General features: G+C 50.8%; 1 protein-coding gene across 9 annotated transcripts in view; it reads right to left on the reverse strand.

Annotated features, from left to right (window-relative positions):
• Positions 1-1,391: 1,391 nt before the first annotated feature.
• ELMO2 (engulfment and cell motility 2) overlaps positions 1,392-22,381 on the reverse strand; it is a 39,018-nt gene continuing 18,028 nt past the window's right edge. For all 9 annotated transcript variants that reach the window (XM_035006458.1, XM_035006459.1, XM_035006462.1 and 6 more), the window contains 14 exons: positions 21,550-21,701; positions 18,766-18,844; positions 15,410-15,460; positions 10,503-10,625; positions 10,013-10,147; positions 9,332-9,436; positions 9,144-9,252; positions 8,591-8,727; positions 7,377-7,540; positions 7,158-7,270; positions 6,868-6,975; positions 5,838-5,920; positions 4,169-4,246; positions 1,392-2,957 (listed from right to left, as the gene is read on the reverse strand). In XM_035006458.1, the coding sequence (XP_034862349.1) occupies positions 2,757-2,957; positions 4,169-4,246; positions 5,838-5,920; positions 6,868-6,975; positions 7,158-7,270; positions 7,377-7,540; positions 8,591-8,727; positions 9,144-9,252; positions 9,332-9,436; positions 10,013-10,147; positions 10,503-10,625; positions 15,410-15,460; positions 18,766-18,844; positions 21,550-21,701 (1,638 nt within the window). In that variant the 3' untranslated portion in view covers positions 1,392-2,756. The remainder of the gene's footprint in view (positions 2,958-4,168; positions 4,247-5,837; positions 5,921-6,867; positions 6,976-7,157; positions 7,271-7,376; positions 7,541-8,590; positions 8,728-9,143; positions 9,253-9,331; positions 9,437-10,012; positions 10,148-10,502; positions 10,626-15,409; positions 15,461-18,765; positions 18,845-21,549; positions 21,702-22,381) is intronic.

Genomic DNA, 22,381 nt, shown 5'->3' on the forward strand with positions numbered 1-22,381 from the left:
CGGGACTCCATCCCAGGATGCTGGGATCATGACCAGAGCTGAAGGTAGACGCTAGACGACTGAGCCACCCGGGCGCCCCCACCTGTTTACTTATATTGAACAGATTAATTTACCTTATTCCAACCCAGTGCTGGGCAATCATAGAACCACAAAGATAAAGAAATCTCTCATGGGCTTTTTCTTCTGCGAGCTTAAGCCAGCTGGGGAGTGTGATAAGTCAGGGGCATTAAATTTTAGGACTTAGAAGATCCATGGGAGATAATAATACACATTTGTGAAACATTTGTGTGCCTTAAACTTTAAGAATTATCTTAATTTCAGTAGATTGAGTGGGGGCTGGGGGGAGTGTCAGGGCAGAGGAAATGAGGAGAGGGGAAGGCTGGGGCCTGGCTTAAAGCCCAGCTGTTTATAAGGGGAGTTAACAAAAGCCGTGGTTGGAAAAGTAGCTGTGGGGCAGTTGCAGTGGTCTCAAAAATGCCAGCTAGGAAATTCAGATCCCACTCATGTTGCAGGATGGATTAAAACAGGCAGAGCCTGGCGCAAGAACCCCCAGGAGGGCAGAGCAGGCTAGGGTTGCAGAATGGGGGCCAGTTAGGGGTTTTTTGCCCTCTCCTCCCAGTGCCTCCTGTGCTCTCCTCTAACACTGGCTGCAAACATGGATCCTTGCGAGTGACTCGGCCAGCTTCCCCGACCCCTCTGAACAGAAGGTTCAAGCCCAGAGTGTAAGCAGTGCATTATGCAAACCCCTGCTGCCCCCTGCCCCCGCCAGCTGGCATCCTGCAGCCGAGTTTGTTCATTCAGCACTTAGCGAGTACCCACAATGGCACCCATCACTGCCCGAGGTCTTGGCTGTGTTCAGTCCTCAAGGCCTGCACCGCACGCACTTGCTGTGCCTTTCGAAAAAGCTTGTCCTCGCCCCCTTCTCCCTCAGAGGGAAAAGAAAGTATCTATTTTCATCACCACCCTCATTCAAGCCTCCCAGCTACCAAGGCTGAGGTTTGGAGCAACAGCCTAAAACACCAGCTGGAAGGCTGGGCACTAAGCACCGGCGACACACAGGGTGAAGAACGTGTCTTCTGTGTAAGTCACAAGAATGCGAGCTGTTCCCTGGCTGCGTCCCTGACAGGGGGGAGAGGGAGGCTATGCTCATGGGGGTGTACGGTATGCCGTTCCCGGCCGTGCCCGGCAAGCCGCAGCAGAAAACACTTTGTCCTGGTGCAACAGTCTGTGAGCATCCTGAACTGTCGAGGTGTGTGTGTGCGCGTGCACACGCCCAGGGAGGGCAAAGTGGTTGAAAAGACATAATGAAATGAAAGCTTGTCAAGGTGACAGCTCCCTTGGGCGGAGAGAGCAAGTACAGAGAAACAGCTGTTAATAGGTACCACGGTACGTACATGAAAGAGTATTTATTGAAAACATGGTTACTGATGGGAAGCTCCTGGCTGCTCTCGGTTACTCTCTTGGCTCACAACTGGAAGTGGTATTTTTCTTTTTCTTTTTTTTGTTTTAGGGAGAGCCTCCAATTTTATTTTCCCTCAAACATTCTGTCCTAGGATAGGTAGATCTTATATAAATATATATACACGTCTGTATAAGTATGGCCTCTAGTAAAGAAAATATATAGTACACTCTTCATCGGGCAGTACCTACCATGCCGGCCTACCAAGACTGAATGCCGCTGTGTTCACATGTCCAAGGAGGGAGGCTGGGCGCGTGGTTTACATGTGCCGCAGCACCAGGGAAGCCCGTGGGCACAGCCGTGGCCTCAGCTAGCTCCCTGAAATCATGGCCAGTGGCAGAAACCACAGCACTGGGATGGGAGGGCGAAGGGAAGGCCAAACTTCCTGAGGTCGGGGAGGCCAAAGGAAAGCAAAGAGGAGGGGGCTGCTATTCAGGTTAGGCGGGAGATTTCTCTCTAAGGAAGGAAAAGATAAAAATGGCGGGGGGGGGGCGGGGAAGGGAGTGGACTCCAGTGGCCTCACCAGTCTCGGCCCAGGCCTTGTCTGGGCTCTCCCTGCAGAGTTCTTTGAGACTAGAGGGTAGGACTTAGCTCGCATGTCTTTGACTTGCCAGGATGAGAGCCTGAGAGCTTGGTAGGGAGAACTTTCCATCCGCCCAGACAACTGTGTGGGCAAGAGAGATCTGGTGGCTCCGGAGACAAGAGATGTTAGAGCCGAGCCTCAGTAGCAGCAGCTTACTGGCACTGAATGAGGCCAGAGTGAGCCCTCACGAAGGCGACGAAAGCAAGGGCAAGGCATCTACCAAGTAAAGGCCAAGGCCTCTGCTTGGATCTGAGACACAGGCATGGGTCACCCAAAGGCAGTCTCTCTGAGGCTCTCAACACACCTAGAACGTCTGTCCTCTGTGGGCAACCTTTGCTGGGCTAGCTCTTGCCCACACGGGATCCAGCTGACCCGAGAGCAGGCTCAGGAAGAAAAGGTGAGTGACTCTTGTTAACTCCAGCCCAAGCAGTCCCTGACCTGGAAGACAAGGGCGTCTGCTATTCATTCCTCACGCTCCGATCCCGGGCTCCGCGGTGACAGCGAGGGCCAAGCACCCTGCCTTCGTGACTTATGGTGGGCAGGGACCAAGAAGAAGCTCTGGGTGGTCTGAGGGGAGTCTGAGGAATGGCTGGCATTCACTGGCCACCGTGGTCACTACAGATTCTGTACAAGCAAAAGACAAGGCACCAGTCTGTGGGTGTTTCTCCTGGGCCCCAAATCCCTTCCTGGCTACCGTGGAGTCTGGCTCCAGGCTCAGCCGTAGTGATAGACAAAGTCATAGCTGCTGGGCTCCTTGGGCACTGGCGGCGGGGCTTCAGGAATCTGGATGTTCTCCAGATCCAGGAGCCGCAGCTTCATCTCCATGCTCAGCAGGGTGTCCAGGTCACTCTTGGTCAGCTCGCTGGACATGTCCTTCCCCAGAAGGGCACTGAGGCCATCGATCCAGATGCAGTACTGTGGAAGCAAGTTGTAAAACATCACATGGTGGCCCCTGGTCAGCCGGAGGGCCTGCCAAGGTCCCTTTGATGACAGGATTCACCGTAATCTCTTTTGACACTACTTAGTATAGGCAGAGCTGATTTGGGATAATGGCAAAGATAAAATGGGAGGTGATCATTCACTTTCCAAAAAAAAAAAACAAAAAACAACCTTTTGGCTTTTATGAGGGATTTACATTTAAGCTTCCTGAGATAATCTGAAATATGATTTATTTTTATTTATTTTTTTAAATATGATTTTTTAAAAATGCAACTAATGAATACAGCAAAACAAGACCTGAGTACTGGGGCATCAACTAGCCAAAACTGCCCAGGAAATGAGCAATGGTTGCGGGGAGGGGGATACATATTAGGTGTAAAAAGCAGGACCCAAAAGGAATCACTGTAGCATCTCAATTTTATTTCAAAAAAAGTTAAAAAAAAAAAGAGCCCAGTCAACAAATGTTAAAAGTAAGTGCTAGAGAAATTGAACTTGAGGGTCTCATGATAGGGAGGAATAACAGAGAACTGTCGACCTATCCCTCTCTCACTCCTGCTCAGTCTTTTTCCCTGCCTTTGCTCACCTGTCTCCCCACCTGCTAGTTCTTCACTTCTTCCCAACAGAATTCCACTGGCAGCTCGGGGCTGCCAAAGTGTCTCCTCTTCCAGAAGCCCCACCTCTAGTGCCCTCTGATGCTCCCCGAGCTCAGCAGCCACACGGGGCTCAAGCACAGTTACTCATGTAACACCAAGTATCTTCCAGTGCTGCAAGTACCACTGTGGGGGCCCGTCAGGCGAACCAGACCCGTCAGCCCCAAAGCCCAGGCCAGACCCTCTACCACCTGTGCCCAGGAGCCCTGAGGACGGAGGATCTGTCGGGTTCGCTCGGGAAGGTGGCCATGCGGAGACTGAAAAGGGGGAGAGTTTTCCCAGTCCAGACAAGTTCGCTTATCCCCTGTGACCCTGATTTTCTAACTGCAACTTACGGCTGCTGCTGAAGAGCAGTAAGCTGGGGAGCCCAGCCCAGGGGGATGGACGCCAGCCTGGCAGATCGCTGGCGCCAAAAAGCCTTCATGACATGCTGTGGTCCCCTGCCTCTGGGGGATGTCCCTGTTCTGCCCACTCCTGCCTTCAGCTGAAGAGTCACAGAAGGGGCGGGGCTGTCCAAAGCAGGACCACACTGCTCACCTCATACTTGTTAGGTGCGATGAAGTTTAAGGTCTCATCAGGGTCATACAGGATGGAGAACGCCAACTCCAACACCTCCTGAAAGAGAAAGGGTTTCAGTTCCGTGGGGGTGGGGGTGGCCTGGACTCTGCGCGCCAAGATCTTGGCCAAATTCCTTGTCACCTGGCACCGTCACTGAAGGCGTTGATTCAGACGTGGTATCACCAGGCCCCCAGCACGTGCACCAGTGTGGCTGGAGACGAGGCATCATGGTATGAGCGCTAACTCACCCACCCCCCACCTGAGTCACACCTAACATGTGAATGCTCCTAACACTGGAGAAAAGTCATTTCTCAACACTCAAAACCTCTGCATCTCAGAGTCCAAGACTGTAGGTGACCTACATATGTAGGTATGTATGTTGGTGATCAGATTGAAAGTCGTAACGGTTTAGAAACCACCACAACAATAACAAATTGTGGCCAAAGATGACAGAATTTAAGCATCAACAACATAACTGTAATGGACTGGGACAAATACCAATTTGCTTAAATCCATGAGTTCACAGTACTACTAAACAAAACAAAACACATACACAAAATTGGTCAATGTTGGATGATACCAGAGAACCAACTCACTGTTTTAAAAGTAGGTACTTTTACAAAAGGAAAGAATCAAGCACTTACTCTCCTTTCTTATATAAACTGGACCACTGGGAAGCCAAGAGTAGATGATGGTAAGTTTCTGTTTAGAGAAGTAGTTCAGCTCATAAATGAGAATGACCGCATTAGAACACCACTAGTTTGCAAATCTTAATTTACTCGTGGAAGAGGCACTTAGCACCAAGAGTCTGCTAACATCGCAAAAAGAAAGACAATCACATCATGTGTCTCTTGATAGAACATAACACCACCTAGGAAGTCATCCTGTCCACCCCCCACAAAAAAGGGGGTCAAACCTGAACTGGCTCAAGCCTCCCCCTAAATCTCTCCACCAACGTACAGATCTGGGACAGAGAAGCAAGTTAAACTATACCACGGGGAGACAATCAGCACATTTCAGACCGAGAAACTACCAAACAAGCAACCTGGTTTCTTCAACTAATAAACCGCAAAGAGGAAAACACAGATGGAAAAGAGAAAGAGGAACTAAAGACTAATCACAATGTGCATATCCTATTTGGATTCTGTTTCAGTGAACAAAACGGGTATGAGTATGCATATGTGTGCACGTGTGTGTGTACACGTAAGCACTTAAAATTTTTATACAGAGAAATTATGTTATTTATAAGAATACAAACATATATGGAATATTTGATATTAAATGACAACTTTTAAAATTTCTTTTCAGGTGTGATAACGGTATTGCGATTATGTGAAGAGTCCTTATCATTTACAGATACATTCTAAATATTTAAGAGGAAATGACATCATACTTGATTTTTTCTTTGATGTAATAATAAGCGGATGGGTAGGACCGGCCACGGTTGTTGAGGCTGGGTGATGCGTATGTGCGGGTTCTATCTGTTTTTGTGTATGTTCAAAACTGTTCTTAGTAAGAGCCGTAGGAATAACTTACAGGGAGAGAAGGGGGGCGGGAGAGCATGTACTTTAACTGCGACTACCACCTGAACCCTCCGGCGTCACCGTGACCGTGACCGTGACTCCGGCAGGCTTGCTGCTCCGCTCACCTTGTTCTGTTTCAGAGCGCTCTTCTCTTTCATGTGGGGGCAATCCTTCCCAGTGACGATGGCCTTAATGTCTGCAACAGGAACTGGGAAATGAAGGGCATTAGTCTCTGGAAGATTCACGCTGCGAGTGGGTCTTTGCATCAGTGCTGGAAGGGGAGCCCCAGCCCCCAGACCAAAGGGCTGTGTCAGCTCAGACAGAGTGGCCTGGTGCTACTTTCCAGGGCCATGGCCTGCTGGGCTGCGTCCAATCTCACCGGGGGTCAGTTCAGGGCTTTGGGATTGTCTCCCCGAGGACCAGAGCCTTAGACACTCACGTCACTTCCACGGCACCGTGAGGAAGGCGACAAGGCCTCCAGCGCAAACAGCCGTGCTCACTACCTCCCAGCCCCTGCCCTAAGGCCTTGACGTACATGACTCATTCAATTCTGATGAGGGACATGTGCCTATTGCTCCCATTTTGCACAAGAAACCAAGGCAGAGGTGAGAGTTAACCTGCATTAATTAGAATTAACGGCAAAGCTTGGATTTGAATCCAGACAGTCTGGCTTCAGAGCCCCGGCTGTGCCACCGCCTTTCGGTACAGTCTGGTAGCGCCCCTGACAATCTACCAGCCCCATTCCCACTGGGGATCCCACGGGCTTCCCCGAGCAGCCCTGTGAGGTAGTCCAGGTAGAGAGGACCTCTGACAGATGGGCAGACAGGTCCAGGGAAACAAGTGGTCCACGACCAGATAATCGGCTTGAGATAGCCAGGACTAAAACTCAGGTCTCCTGGGGCGCCTGGGTGGCTCAGTCAGTTAAGCGTCTGCATTCGGCCCAGGTCATGATCCCAGGGTCCTGGGATCGAGCCCGGTGTCAGGCTCTCTGCTCAGCGGGGCATCTGCTTCTCCCTCTCCCTAGTCCTGCTGCCCTCCCTGCTTGTGCTCTCTCTCTCTCTGTCAAATAAATAAACAAAATCTTTTAAAAACAAACTCAGGTCTCCTGACATCGAGTCCAGCTACTATGACACATTGACGGAGAAATGAACCTACTTTTCTCCTGCAGGGATTCAAACGTCACCTCCCCTTGAGGGTTGTCATCCAAGTCACCATAGTGCAGGACTTTGTGGTTCAGTGCCAAGCGGCAGTACCAGAAACGTTCTGGAACACAAGGCAAGACAAGCAGGTGACCAGGGACAGTTTTGGCAAAGGCCAGGGCACATGAAGGGCAAAAGGATGACATGTTCCCGGCCTGCTCCCTGCAGGCTCTGTCCGGCAGGCTCCCTCCCCCGTGCGGTGACTCGGAGAGGTAAGGACCAGCCCAGCCGCCCAGACCCCCTCACCTTGCCTCCGACGGTTCCCAATCTTCCGGAAGCTGCTGCCCTCACAGAGCCGGTTCAGCCGCTGCTGCTTGATCAGCTCCAGGATCTCAGGCTGGATCTTCTCCCTCAGCTCCCTGGGGGGACGTGCACGGAAGCAAGGGGAGGTGAAGACACGGCAGGGCTGGTGGTGCCTCCCCCCCCCCCCCCCCCCGCTGCCCCCCGCCACCCAGAGGCACTTACACGATTGGCGGGGACTGGAAGTCATCCTGACTCATCCGCTCGGATTGGCGCAGTCGCAGGATCTCAGAGTAGCTCAGGCTACGCAGTTTGCTCTTGAACTGATCCAAAGAGCTGGGTTTGGAGGGCAAAGCTCGAGTGATCTGCTCTCGGACCACCTGCATGACCTGAGCAGGAAGGAAGCCGGCTGCCTCAGTCCCTCTGCTGAGGGGCCAGGCCGGGTGCAGGCAGCCCGGCTCTGCCCCCGCCCTGGAGTCACCCCAGACACCTGCTGGGTGAGCAAGAATACTGACTCTCCGAGGCACACACCTTAGGTGGTTCTCGGGGACAAATGCCTGCTAGGGACAAATGCTTTCTTTCCCACAAATTTCAACTAGTCGACAGTGTGCTGAAATGAGCACAGGTTTGGAAGTCGGAGGGAAAGAGGCTCAGATCCTGACCCCATCTCTTAATCTATGCCTTGAGCAAGCCGCTTGCCGTCTGCAGGCCTCCCTCTCCTCATCTCTAAAGCCAGGGAAAGGAAGACTCGATTTCGGATATACGCTTCCCCTCAAACAATAGTGAAAGAGGAAACAGGCCAGCCCATAGCCCGTCGGGCAGCTCTGCGCTCATGCAGGGCAAAGTCTACAAGAGAAAAGACTAGAGGAAGACGTGAACATGGTCATCGCTGGGTGGTGGACTACAGAGAACTTTCTCCTCCTCATACCTTGCAGATTGTTTACAATGAGCTGAGCAGCTTCTGGACTGTCGGCTTTTGACGGCCCAGCGGTGAGTGCTCTGTGGAGCGTGGGGACTTGGGTGTGCGTCAGGAATGACTACTGAGTGGATAGCCAGGACGGGCCTATCCTGCCAGTCCACACCTCTCCCTAACGTTTCCTGGCCATGGAACCGCACCAGGGCCTGACATAGTAAGCGCTCAGTCAACCAGCGCTTGTATGGTTAGGCTTAGCCTCCTGCCCTCTACGGGAGACAGGCGGGCAGGTACTGGCTCCTCTGGGGCCATGAGGGGCCCAGGGCACCGAGGGGCAGACCCCTGCTCCAGGCCACAGAGGAAGCACAAGCAGAGGGGCCTGAGGTTCTCCGGTGTGGCATCTTGTGACCCGGGGCTGCCGACACGCTGGTTTCCCAGCTCAGGGGCTCCCCAGGCTCCGGAGAGTGGTCACAGACTGTCACGTGACGGCCTCCAGCCGTGGGCGTCAGAGCTCTGTGACACGGACCTTGTTGAAGTCCTCGGCTGTCGCCCTCATCTCCTTCCAGGTCTTGTTCAGCAGCTGGATGCAGATCCCGAAGAGCTCCTCAAACGCGCGGTCATGGGTAAAGAACATCGGGTGGTAGTCGTTGCGGCCCTCGTTGGCTACGGAGGAAGAGAAGCAGGGAGGGTGAGGCTGGGTGCTCGCGTGCACTCAAGTCCCGAGGAACAAAAGCAGAGCAAGGCCAAGGCGAGTGAAGAGTGTGGGATGGGCCTTTCTCTACTTCCTCAGCTTTCTTCTCTCGGTCTGGCTCTGCCCTCTCTCAGGCTCGGCCAGCCTGACACACGGGGCCAAATGGATGGAGGCGCAGCTCCTGCACACGTGAAATGACCCGCTCAAACCAAGCAGCAGCCATGATTCCCAAAAGCGAGGATAAGACGGCTCACAGCTCACCCGGTGACTGCCCACACAAAGCACACTAGTTGTCCCATCCCACTGACCCCTAGCTTTGTAACCTCGAGTCCCCCTAGGCTCCTGATTACGGAGTCGCTGAAAGAAGAGGGGGGTGGCTGGGACTTACGCAGCTCCCCAACCTGCAGGATTTCACAGAGCATTTTGGTGAGCTCGATGGCGCTGCGGCCGAAGGGGCACTCGTGTTTGTCCTCCCGGCTACTGTTCTCCAAGACGATCTGGGGGGAGGAAGGCAGGGGGATTAGGGAGGCGAGACAGGTGGTGGCAGGGCTGAGCCAGCTGGCCCCCCGCTGTTACCCGGATGTAGGTGTCCTGATGGACTTTAGCCAAGTACAGCATGTTGTCCAAGGCCAGCATTCCAGGAGGAGTCTGGGTAAAATCCATCGCTGGGTTGATATGGTTCTGGGGAAATAAAGGAACCGGACTTGAGACTCGGTAGCCTCCCGTGTGCGGTGCCACCTGAGGGGACGCCCTACTGCCCTCCTGTCCATGCCACTAGCTCTCGTGTTACCTCCTTCCTGCCCACCATCCCTGCGAGACGGGGAGCTCCTGACCTGGGACTGTGCTGACTCATTCCGTCTCCCCAGCACCCAGCATACTGTGTGCTGAGTGGGTAGGTGCGCGCTAAGTGTTTAATTGAATTAACTCCATCATCAAATGTGTCCTACCACAAGATATCCACTTCTGCTTTTCAGAGCACCTCGCTGCTTTCAGGAGAGGTCCTCTCTTTACCCATGTGACTGACCTCTTGGACCCTCCAACAGATGGATTCGTTCCAAGGGGCCAAATGTTGCACGGAAATGTGTGACCTCCCAGTGCCAAGGCCAACTAAGTGTCAGGGCCCCTCCAGCTTCTTGGTGTCATCGATTCCAGGGCCACCATGATGAAGGGGGGGTCCTCGGGGCTCTGAGTGGGTGCGCCCTCTGACCTTCTGTCAGGGGAGCGGGCCTCCCAAGATCCATACTTTGGGAAACTTACAGTAAATCCCAGCATTTTGTAGTCCTTGGTATACATGGCTTTGCGCTTCTCAGTCCCACTCCCAGGGACATTGCTAGGGTCAGACTCTGCATCAAATGCGATCCTTCTCAGTTCAAATATAATGTCTCTTTGAGCCTGAGAAGTGAAACGGACAGCCAGGAGGTAAATCAGCTAACCCAGGGAAGCAAGGAAAAGAAAGAGCAGATTGGGCTTTCCTGGGCAGGACCCTGGCCCTGCTCAGTCTCCAAGAAGGCATCACCTCTGCCTTCAAGGGACAGAGGTGGGCTTGGCCCAGAGAGTCACCCAGCGGGAAGAGATGGCAGGGAGGTAGAGCCAGGTTTCCAGGGCAACACAAACCATTTCTGCAGACACAATCGAGCACAGTCCCTGGCACAGATCAGGTGCTCAATGCGGAGCCTAACGGTGGAATGCACCACATCAAACGGCGTACAACTTAAGCCAGGAGTACTTGGTCCCACGGAGCACCTACCTGGTCATTGGGGTCCATCTTGGTCATCATCCTTTCTTCCAGAAGGTTAAAGGTCAGGACTTGCAGGACATACAGCTGATGGGCCATCTCAGTTTTGATTGGGCGGTTCCCTCGGATCACATGCTGGAAAAAGCAAAGGCAGGGGGCAAGGGCTGAACTGATTTTCTTCTCCTGAAGACTCACATCCATGCTGGTGAAAAAGAAAGTATGCTGGGCAGGGAACAGGGTTTCCCTCCCACACACGGAACTTGGAGACTTCGTGTTCTAGAAGGGATGGAGCATGAAAGGTCTCGATTCAGGCTGAGATGATTCACTGCAGGCCCCAAGGGCACAGTCCCTTTTTCCGCACTCCCCTGGGCAGGGGAAGTGGAACCCAGGGCAGAGGCTGTATCCGGTCACGCCAAAGACAAGGGAGGCTGCCCTGCTACGATTCTGATGCAGGGCTCAGTGGCTGGACCTTCCTCCAAGTGGGCACTCAATCCAAGACAACAGACAGTGTGTGCGGAGGACTCCGCTTTGTCTTCCCGTAGAAAAATACAATGTTGTGCATGGCCTCACCAAGTAGAGGCTTTAGGAAAGGACATTTTCTTGAAATAGTATGGAGACACCTACACAAAGGAGAGCACCTGATGCTCCTTGTCCAGCCCCCAACGCTCCCCCCGCCACCTTCTCTCCTATCACTCTGTGTATGCTCCCCTCCCTGTGTCCACTGTATTCTGTCCCGCCCCCTCTCTTTCCATGACCCCCACCACGCCCTCTCAGTTCTCACCTCCGTCCCTCTGACGCCCACCCCATTCAGGCTCCCCCCTTCCCTCATACCCCACCTCTTTTTCTCACATGCTACCTCTCCCTGTGTCCCTTGGGTTGATCAACACCTGGCGACAGTTCTTGCCTCCTATTGCCCTGCTCTCACTCCCACAATGGCTGCTCTTCCTGGCTTGCTCCCTCATATTTCTTGCTTTTTCTCTGTCTTAGCCGCCATCTTGAATCGTTCTTGGTCTCTTCTCACCCAAATGAGACTCTTGCCCAGTTTTCCACACACACTCCCTCCGTGTCCTTCATGTTCTCTCACTCAGTCTAGCTCTATGTCTCCGGAGCTGTGCTGTCCAATATGGTAGCCACTTGGCATATGTTAGAATTCACTGAAGTTAAAAATTCAGGTCTTTGGTCACACTAGCTAGATTTTAAGCTCAACAGGTATAGGTGGCCAGTGACTACCACACAATGATAGAGTAGATATAAAACATTTCTGATGTGGGAAAAAAAAGGCAGAAGAAAAATTATTAAATTTCCTTACTACCCAGAGCCCACTGACAAGTCCTTCAAACAGGCAGAGTGACATTCCTCTAGGGACTCAACTGCCTCAATGTTAATACTTTGCTAAGGGCAAAAGGCAATCCTAGCCTGACCGCCAACCCCCCCAACCCCCCCCCCACCCAGGATCCTGTAAGTCTACTTTAACATATAAGAATTCCTTTGGAAACTTCCTTTATCTCTAAACCCCCCCCAAGATACATGTTGGCAATCATCCCCCAAGCATATGGCCCACCGATACACATCTGAAGGGTCTCATGACTAAGGTTTTATTAGACAGTAATAAATGACCTTTTCCCAACAATAGCTAGCCCCCTCAAGGTCCTGGAAACCTTGCTTCCAAAATTCCTCAGAGACTTACACCATCCCTAACTCCCTCCTGATTTGAAAGTATATAATGGGCCCCTCCTCAGGACCCCCATGCAGTTCTTTCTGCCCATGGGTCCTGTCCCTGTGCTTTAATAAAATCACCTTTTTGCACCAAAGAAAGACATCTCAAGAATTCTTTCTTGGCTGTCGGCTTCAAATCCTAATAACGTCTTTCCTACAACAATTTCCATTATCGCAGAAAGCTCTTCCAGACAGCACTGCTCTAAAGCTCCGTAACTCTAAAGTTTGCTCTGGCTTGACATCAATGTCTTTAGACCTGTGCAGTCCCAATCTGGTAGCCACCAGCCACATGGGGCTGCTGAACACCTAAAATGTGGCTAGTCCAAACTGAGATATGTCACAAATGCAAAATGTACACCAGATCTCAGAGCCTTAGTGTAAAAAAAAGAAAATGTAAAATATGTCATTACCAATTTTTTTCTATTGATTACGCATTGAAATCATAGTATTTGGGATATAGTGGGTTAAATTAAATATATTATTGAAATTGATTTCCCATATTCCTTTTTTACTGTTGCTACTCTAACATTTAAAATGAAATAAGTGGGGGTGCCTGGGTGGCTCAGTCATTAAGCGTCTGCCTTCGGCTCAGGTCATGATCCCGGGGTCCTGGGATCCAGCCCCACATTGGGCTCCCTGCTCAGCGGGAAGCCTGCTTCTCCCTCTCCCACTCCCCCTGGTTGTGTTCCCTCTCTCGTTGTCTCTCTCTCTGTCAAACAGATAAATAAAATCCTTGAAAAAAAAAAAATGAAATAAGTAGCTCGCGCTGTATTTCCACTTGACGGCGCTGCTCAGACTTCCTTTCCCCGACATGTGACTCCAGAGTGTTCTTCATTTCTCTAGATCTGCACAGATTCATACGGCAGCCACAAGCCACATGTGGGTATTTTAACTGAAATTTTCAAAATTACAAATTTAGCTCCCCCGTTGCACTACACACATTTCAGGTGCTCAGGAGCCACACATGGCCAGTGGCTCCCATTCTGGACGGCACCTCCATGCTGCAGAAGGTTCCACGGGCAATGCTGCTCCTAACCCCCCTCCAGTGTGTGCTAAGGCCCTCACCTCCTCCACATGGTGGCTGTCTGCCGCTCTCCGCTCCCCCCGCCCTAGCAAGCCACCCCACCCCCAGCCTCTCGCCGCGGGGTCTCCTCAGGGCCCCCTCCACACCTCGTTTTGCCTCCCTCTGAGCCTCTTCCTTTCTCTGTGCCCCCTCCCTCTGCCACTCCGATGCCTCCCTACCCTTCCTTCCTCCTCTCCTCTCTCCATAATTCATCAAACCACTTTGAGAACCACCCCAGTTAATGTGATATGGTTTTCGTTCACTTGAATCCCCCTTTCTCAAACTTAGAGACATCACAGCGGGGAGGTAATCACTCAGCCCCTCTGAGAAGTCACGGCTGCAGAGCTTTTAGCTCAAGTCCTACTTGAGTGCTGAGGGATTCAAGGCCTGTACTCTTTGGCTTGACTCTGTGAACTGCTGGGACTTCAGTGAGCACGCATTAACCATTTCGGAGCAAACCATTTAAGTCCTGAGTCCTGACCCTGAATTGTCTTTTATAGTAGAATCTTCGCTTGTTCCAAGGTTTGTCCAGAAATGAGTGGAACTAATCCCACTGAGGTAAATAATAAGCCTCGAAATTCATTACATTTCCCTTAGAAGGGTCCCCCCTCCCACACATGCAGAGGATGGCGCCTAAGAGGACTGCTCAGGAATGTGGACAAGCACGCGTGGGACCTGTGCGCTCTGCATGACTCACAGGCGGCGGGCCGAAGCGTCTGCTCGCGTCCCTCCTGCCCGCAACCCTCCTGCCTGGCTGGCGGTGGGGCTCTGACCAGGGAAACGGCCAGTAGGCAGGAGCTGGTTCTGCAAGGTGAAGAGGTGGGCTCTGTGTGTTCAGAGCAGGCCGTTGCTTGACTTTGCAAGTGCTCAGAGCTCACTTCTTGAATTCTACCACCTTTGTCTCCTGCTTACAGTAAAAGAACTGCTGATGTGAGCGGGGTGCTTACCAAGGGCCAGGCACCCTGCTAAGCGCTGTATATATAAGAGCTCATTCAGGCCTCACATCCAGATGAGCAAATCAAAGCAAACTGAAGTTAAGTGAATTGCTCAAGATCAAAGATTGGTTAATGGCAGAGTGGAGGCTGGTGACTCTAAAGTTCGTGCTCAGAATTACCAAGTCTTTCACACCTGACTTCTCATTTCTCGTTTTATTCCTTTCACTGTGGCCTCCTGGTTTTCCCTTGGTTTTGACAACTGATAAAACGGCCTCCCTTTCACCCAGATCCCCAGCTCTCTTCCCCAGCTCTTACCTGCCCCCCACCCCGCCCCAGCCACTCTCTCCCACCCACATCCCCGCGTGGGGACAGGGAGTCAGCCCTCTTCCCAGAGGCCTCCCTCCCCGCCACCTCCCCCTCTACTTTCCTCCCTCATACACCCCCAAGAAACACACACACCTGCTAGCATGAGGTTTCTAAATGCCAGCCTGGTTATGTCACCATCCCTATGAAATCCCCTCAACTGCGCTTGGGAGAGAGACTAAGGCCCTACTTGACCTGGTCTTTGCTGCGCTCCAGCCTCCAGCCCCGCACACATCTGCTCCTGGACCCACCCTCGCCCAGTCACACACCCCTTCTCAGTCTGCTGAGGAAGCCTCAGCCTCACCTGCCCTCACTCCTCTAGAGGCTTCCAGACACCTGCTACCCCTCCATCCCTCAGACCGTGAAGCTCTATGGAAGCACTGAGCACACGGTGTTCTGGCACCGTCCCAGGGAACCGGAATATCTTTGAGAGCAAACACACTGTCTTATTTAACCTCCCTACTCGTGCCCCACACAACTCAGGTCTGACTGGTGTTAGCGGAACGAATTACTTTCCCCTTTGGGGCCTATTTTAACACATTCCTTCTGCATAAAAACTGTCGGAGCTGCAGGGCAACAAAGAGCACAGCGGGCTGGCCTTCGGAGCTCCTCAGAGGCTCCGGGATTCCTGGTGCGAGGGCCTCCGAGAAACAGCTCTGTTGACGCAGGATTACGAGAAGAAGCATTCCAGCTTAACAAGGGTTTATTAGCACCTATCTATTGCTAGGTTCCCTTTGAGCGCCCTCCCCACGCAACAGTAATTTCCATAATAATAATACAACTACGTAACAGTAATAATCGCTATCACCAGTAACAAAATACAACTTGTTCTGGGAACTTACATTCAGGATTATGGACCGAAGGTGCTTCTGTGCAAACGCATTGGCCATATCCTGTTGAGAAAAACAAGCAAATGTAAGGCAAGGTGGCAGGCACCCAGCTGTGACAACTATCAAGTTGATAGTCACTATCAAGTGATATCGTGGCTCTGGGGCTTTTTCTCTGAAATTTTTTCTCCTTTCTTTTTTTTTTTTTTTTTTTTAAAGATTTTATTTATTTATTTGACAGAGAAAGACACAGCGAGAGAGAGGGAACACAAACGGGGAGTGGGAGAGGGAGAAGCAGACTCCCCGCCGAGCAGGGAGCCCGATGCGGGACTTGATCCCGGGACTCCAGGATCATGACCTGAGCCGAAGGCAGTCACTTAACCAACTGAGCCACCCAGGCGCCCCTCTCCTTTCAAATAAAAAGTGGGCAAATGGAAAAAAAAAAAAAAAACCCACAGACCACCAAACATATTTTATACTCTGAAAAATTCCCACATGCTTTTTTTCTGAGAGGGCAAATTGACTCAGATAGGGTGTCCCTCCCCAGTGGCACAGTCAACCACATCATCTTCCAAGGGGAACAAAGACCACTTCAGGACGAGACAGTTGAGTCACAAGGATGCCGGGCAACGGACAATGCGTACGGAGCACAGAGCAGTGAGATGGTTCCCATGCACTGTTCCAGGCAGACACCCACCCCCAAGGCTGGAAGGGCCTCCTCCAACCCAAGGCCAGGGCTTTGGCCCCAGTGCCCCCTCCAGGGCCCCCCAGCGCCACACTCTGCCACAGTAAGTAGCCATGATTCACTTCTGACTGGTTTGGAGAACAGCATGTTGGTGCTTTTGGGTAATTTCTCCTAATAGGGTCAGTGCTTTTATTGTATTTCATTCAGATTTTGACAGTAACACTTTATTTATTTAGCACCCTCAGGAAATAAAGGATCCTACATAAAGGAGTCTTCCAGGGAGCGAAGCTTCAAGGGTCCTTTCAGGACCTTGTTTTGATTGTTCTTACACAAATTCTCTAAAAATATATGATAGACATTTCTTTATTTTTGAAGGGACGACAATAATTACAACTTCATCACTGCCGAGGACTTGGCTTCCCCAGAAGAGCGGTACGTTCTGCCACTCTGCCACCCCGAGGACCTCTGAAATGTGCGGCTGTGTTTCCCTCAACAAAATGGTCCCAAGGTTCCTGTGCTTTTCATCTTTCTGACAGCTTTTCATAATTCTTCTGTCTCCTCCTGCCAATCTTGGCCATTGCTTCTTACCACATTAATTAGTATGACTTCACTTTCTAAACTGCTGCCTTAATTTAATTTTATGGATAATTCTAAATCAGTGGGCCTGAGGGAGCTGTCCCACCTCTCCCATGGAGCAGTATCTGTGAGCACTCTCATTTTTCTCAGAGCTAAAAGGCCTTTCCCTCTCCCTTCTACATCTCTAGCCATATTCCAAATGGCTGACGCTGCCAGGAACATTAAGTTTTACTTTGCATCCCCTGAGCACATGCTGGGCTGGCAGAGGAGGAAGGTGGCCTAGAAACTTCTTTGGTAGCTATAGGTTGGCTTGAGATTAAATCTTGCTGTGGACAACTTACAAAGTGGGTAATTGACATTGGCCTACTGCTAGAATATAATGGCCTTAGACCAGAAGCTTCTCTGCAGTGCTGGGGGAAAGCACTCATCCTCTTTCATAGCCTCGGAAAGCCGACTTCAAAAGCTCCAACCAAGAAACAAGCATGCAAATTCCCTCCTGACAAGTGTCTAGACTTTTTCAAATTCCTATGGTCTAGTACGCATCCAAAGCAACATGGATTTATCTTTACTCTTTGCCATACCAAGCTGGAAGGCGATGTATCCGTGGTATCATCTACATGAAAGTCTCAGGCTGTTTCTGAATCTGATCTCCCCTGGCTGAACCACGAACTTATGTAAAGACAGGTTACAAAGGAAAGATTGGGCAGCAGTCCCTGGGGCAGACGTCTCCTTAATCCTGGATGTAACACTAGTCTTCAGAACATTCCCTGAGTGTTCTGATGAATGAGATTTACAGCACACAACCTTTCCCTGGGTCTTGGAGTTCCGTGAACCCCTCGGTCAGAACAAGAGGTTCTCGCCCAGCTCTGACCTCCCCACCTGGAAGAGAGCTGGGGCCCTTTCCACACGGCGGTGCTACTTACAGTGACAGGCAGGTCTAGAGGGTTAAGGTGCTTGTCCTGCCGGCAGAAAGCAAAAAGCACAGAGAGAAGCAGATGGAAAAATGAGCTGTCAGCTTACATTCAAAACAGGACTAGGAAGGGAGAGATTAACAGAACAAAGCCATCCAAGAAAGACAAGGACACACAGAACCATAGATGCTCCTGGTCCTCCCATGGGAAGCCACCAAGAGCTTGGTTCATGATCCCACAACATGAATTTCAACTTCCAGGGCCCATGGTATGGACAGAGAATCTAATAGTCTTTCTTTTGTATGCCACTTGGGCTTTTTAACCAGAAATATCTAGAGTGTCAGAGTTGGAAGGGCCCTTAGAGATCATCTAACCTGACTCTTTCATTAGAGACCCGAGAGGTTAAAGAACCTGCCCAGCCTGGAAAAGCACTTAAGCCTACGGGCCCTGGGCTCAGGTCCCTGCTTGTTCCCTGGCCCAGCCTATTCCTGGTTTCCTCACTCGTAAAACAGGGGGCTTTTCCTCATGACACCCCTGTGCAGTACCCGGGGCATAGGCTGCTACTCCCATATCACAGGAGAGGACACCGGGCCTCAGAACAGAGCTGCGTGCATCGTGCCGCACAGCTAACGGGCCGGGGAAGAAAGCAGCTTCGAATCTGAGGATCTTTATACATCAAACTTCGTGCCAAGTCCCCCCACTCTGGCTTCCTTAAGTAAGGATCTCATTTGTCCCACTTTCCTTGGACTGGACGGTGATGCCGAGAGGGTCCTCTCCCTTCTCGATCCTCTAGCCTGGGTTGGCAACGAAGACCAGCCTGGGCTTGTCGTCTAGCTGTGTATAAGAGGTCTTTTTGGAAGACAGCCACCCCCGCTTGTTTACCTATTGTCAGAGGCTCTTCGTGCTATAATGACAAAGTTGACTGGCTGCCACACAGGCCATGAGCCCACAGAGCAAAAGATATTTACTCTTGGGCCCTTCGGAGGAAAAAGTCTGCAGGCCATGCTCTGACCTGAGACCTGGGCCTCCCAGGCCTTCCTTAGCAAGGCCACTCTGAGGGCCCCTGACACAGAGGGGCGGGAGGAAGGACTCTTGGGGAAATGGCCGTGTGACGGCTGTCTGCACAACAGAGGGTGCGTGGGAGACAATTCTTCTCCTGGAAGAGCCCAGATGAAAAGCTTGAAAAGGCAGCCACAGACCTGTCGCTTGTCCTCAGGAGCCTTCAGGAAAAGCGCGTTAATCAGTGCAATGGCGTAGGTCTGAATCTCCTGGTTGGAGCTGTGCCAGTGGAGAAAGAAGGCAGAGGGCGATTAGAACACTGACCAGCGAGAGGACACTCAGCTGCATCTGCAACAGTCGCTCACAGATGGTAATCAAACAATCATCCAGGGTGACATCTCAAAAGCCTTAAAAGTGGGCATACTCCGTGACCTGGCAACTCTACTAATAGCAATTTATCCAAAGACAGTAATCAGGGAGCTGGGCAAGATGTATTGGCAAAGCGTTTCATTCAACTACTGTCAAAAAAAAAAAAAAAAAAAGAAAAAGAAAAGAAAGAACAGAACGGTAAATAATCCAAATGTCCACAATCAGAACTCTGTTTATACACATTAAAGTCCTAAGTCGTCATTAAAAATCACGTTGTAAAGGTTCTTCACCCCGGATTTGGGGATGGGTTTGGAGTGTCTGTAAACCCTAGAAACAGTGCAAAAATTATTCCACGCAGTTGGTTGACTATATGTTATTTTCTCCAAGGAAGTGAGAGTCTATAACTGTTACTGGATTTTCAAAGGCATATGGGATACAAAAAAGATGTAGAACTACCCTTTTAGAAAAATCTTTAACATGGGGAAATGTTCAAGAGCTATTACTCAGTAAAAAAAGCCAAGGTACACAGAGTATGTAGAGTAAGCTCTCGGTTCTGTTAAAAGTATGCATGGAAAAAATGACTAGCAGGGCAGTCAGTTTAACGTGACAGTGGTTCTGTCTGGAGGTGGGGAAATGGGCAAAGGATTTACTCTTTGTGCTTTTCTGTATTTTCAAAGTCTTCGACTACAAACTTGTTTCATTTTATTTATTTTTATTTATTTATTTATTTTTTAAAGATTTTATTTGTTTATTTGAGACAGAGAGAATGAGAGAGACAGAGAGCACATGAGAGGGGGGAGGGCCAGAGGGAGAAGCAGGCTCCCTGCCGAGCAGGGAGCCCGATGCGGGACTCGATCCCGGGACTCCAGGATCATGACCTGAGCCGAAGGCAGTCGCTTAACCAACTGAGCCACTCAGGTGCCCCAAAACTTGTTTCATTTTAAAACAAATTAACTACAACCATTCTGTGGAATCTTATAATCCTAGCACTTGGCAAGATGTCTCCACCTGCCACACTGGCGGTACACTCGGTGGCTGGCAGACTTCCTGGTCAGGTGGGGGGCATCCTGGAGGTCTCATGGAAGGTACTCAGTGTCCCAGCCCAAACAGCAGAGAACATAATGTCTAGTAACAGCTACGGGCTGAAAATAGTCACAGACCGACCCCTAAGAAATGCCATGCTCCTCTGTCATCCTTGGGGGACACAGCTGGGTCATTCCCGATTCAGAAATGAAGAAATAGAGAAAAGTCTGATGTCAGGAAAATCAGAACTCTCCATCTGGAGTTTATAAAGTTCCCTTCACTTCAAACAACCTTTTTGGCTTTGGGGTATGAAAACAGAGACTGAAGAATTCCTTAGAAGTGACAAGGAGACATCAGAACTGCAAATTGTGCTTTCTTATTACTTGGATTAGTTGGGGGCGGGGGGTACAGGTTGGGAGCAGAGCTGAGTAAAGCTGGGAACTGACAGGGCATTTGTCGGCATCTGCCCACGTCCGATTTGCTAAAAGGGAGCAAGACTCAGAAAGGAGTCAACAGTATCACCATGTTGTTTGGGGGAGCCCAGGCCCCTCAAATTGTATTAGAGGGCTTAAAGTGAAGTGAAAAGAATGGAGAGGAGAGGAACAGTGTTCCAAAGGGTTCATCGGTCTTCTGGTTTTACTGCCTGGTAAAATGTTTTAGGATGTGTTAAGCTTCTTAGGTTTTCTGGTTTGTTTTTTTTTTCCACTTTTATTTATATTTATTTATTTACTTTTAAGTAGGCTCCGCACCCAGCGTAGAGCCCAATGCAGGGCTTGAACTCATGAGATCAAAACCTGAGCTGAGATCAAGAGTAAGACGCTTAACCGACCGACCGAGCCACCCAGGCCCCCCTGTGCTAAGCTTCTTAGAAAACAAAGAAAAGCAAACAAGTCCTGAAATGAATACCTATCCTGTGCTGGCCACGATGCAAGATCTTTTATCTCCTTTGATCCTCACAAGTCTGAGTGGTGGGGAGGACTAACCCCAGTCTAGAGAGGAGGAAACCGAGACCAGGAGAGACCAGGTAACTTGCTGAAGGCAGAGACCTGCTCAGTGTGCAGGAGAGCCGGGATCTGACGGTAGCCTGAACTCATGCCCTATGAGATATTTTTTGTTACCCCCTACAGCATACCTCTCGTTGGCTAAATGTTCGCTGAACAAACACTAATTGACTTCTACTTAAATCAAAGCAGGGGATCCACAAAGGATTGGTCCTTCTTCCCAGAGAGTTCAAAATTTAAAATGGGAGACAGGTAACAAAAATAAAGGATTTATATCATTGTCATAGGTACAAAGAGAGACTATTTGGCCCAGAGAGGAGAGAGCATCTAATTCTGCCAGCGTGTGGTGGGACAGAAAGGCTGGGAGCACTCAGCTTCATCCTGAGGGACGAGGAGCACCACGGAGCATTTTAGCAGGAGCATGACATGATCGGGTCCAAATCCTGGGAGCGTCCCAGCAGCAGTGCGGATGTGCTGATGAATGAGTGAACGAGCAGCCCAGCGGTGTGGAACACAAGCAAAGGAGGAGGCCTGGGAGATGGCCAGAGGATGAGAGGTGAGAGGGAGGCTGGGGCAGGGTCTCTTACTCACACCTGGAGGTGAGAGATGAGCTGTCCCACGGTGATTTCCTCCGCAATCTTCTGGTACAGACTCTGGCTGTTCAAGACCATGCTCTCCAGGATGGCCAAGGACCTCTGAAGGATGGACACGTCCACCATGGGCTGGCTCACGTACCCTGCAATCTACAGCCAGCGAGGGCTGGTCAGTCAGGAAGCCCAGGGCCCAAGAGTGCTGGACGGCTTGGGTTTCTGATGTTGGCCCACGAAGGCTCTCCTCCCAGGTGTGCGGCCCACATGGGGGCAGCTGTCCCCATGTGGACAGTGGTATCTGGTTTATGGCCACCCTGGCCGATATGCCAGGATTTCCCTAGGCATGGGCAACTCCATTTGTCAAATGACAAATGATCCAAGCCAACTGTGTTTCCTCAAAATCTAAGGGCTCAATCCTTTGTTTTCAAAATAAGGGTTGAGGCATGAAAACGCTAAGTGTAGAAAGCAGAGGATCTTCCTGAAACTGGGATCTCCTTTTATCTCCATGTACCCTTCTCCTGACACACGTTCTGCCCCTACGTGCACACAGGACAGCAAAGACTCGGGAGGCAGGAAGGCCTCAAAGTCTTGTAATCTAATAACTCCCCATTATTCTCAACCCCCATTATAATGTCCCTGACACATGGTCATTTCACTTTTGCCTAAATATCTCCAGCATCAGGAAGTTCCCAATGTCCCAAGCCAACGACAGGTGTGATTCTAGGTCGGTGGATACATGACTCATTGGCTTTAGTCCAGTTTTGAGAATTGACACCTCCCCTTCCTATAGAAGAAAGGAAGGCTAAAGTAGAAGTATCCCCTCCCACCCGCCG

This window comes from Mirounga leonina, unplaced genomic scaffold, assembly GCF_011800145.1.
Source record: "Mirounga leonina isolate KUSES-001 unplaced genomic scaffold, KU_Mleo_1.0 Mir_150, whole genome shotgun sequence".
In the NCBI taxonomy this organism is placed as follows: Eukaryota; Metazoa; Chordata; class Mammalia; order Carnivora; family Phocidae; genus Mirounga; species Mirounga leonina.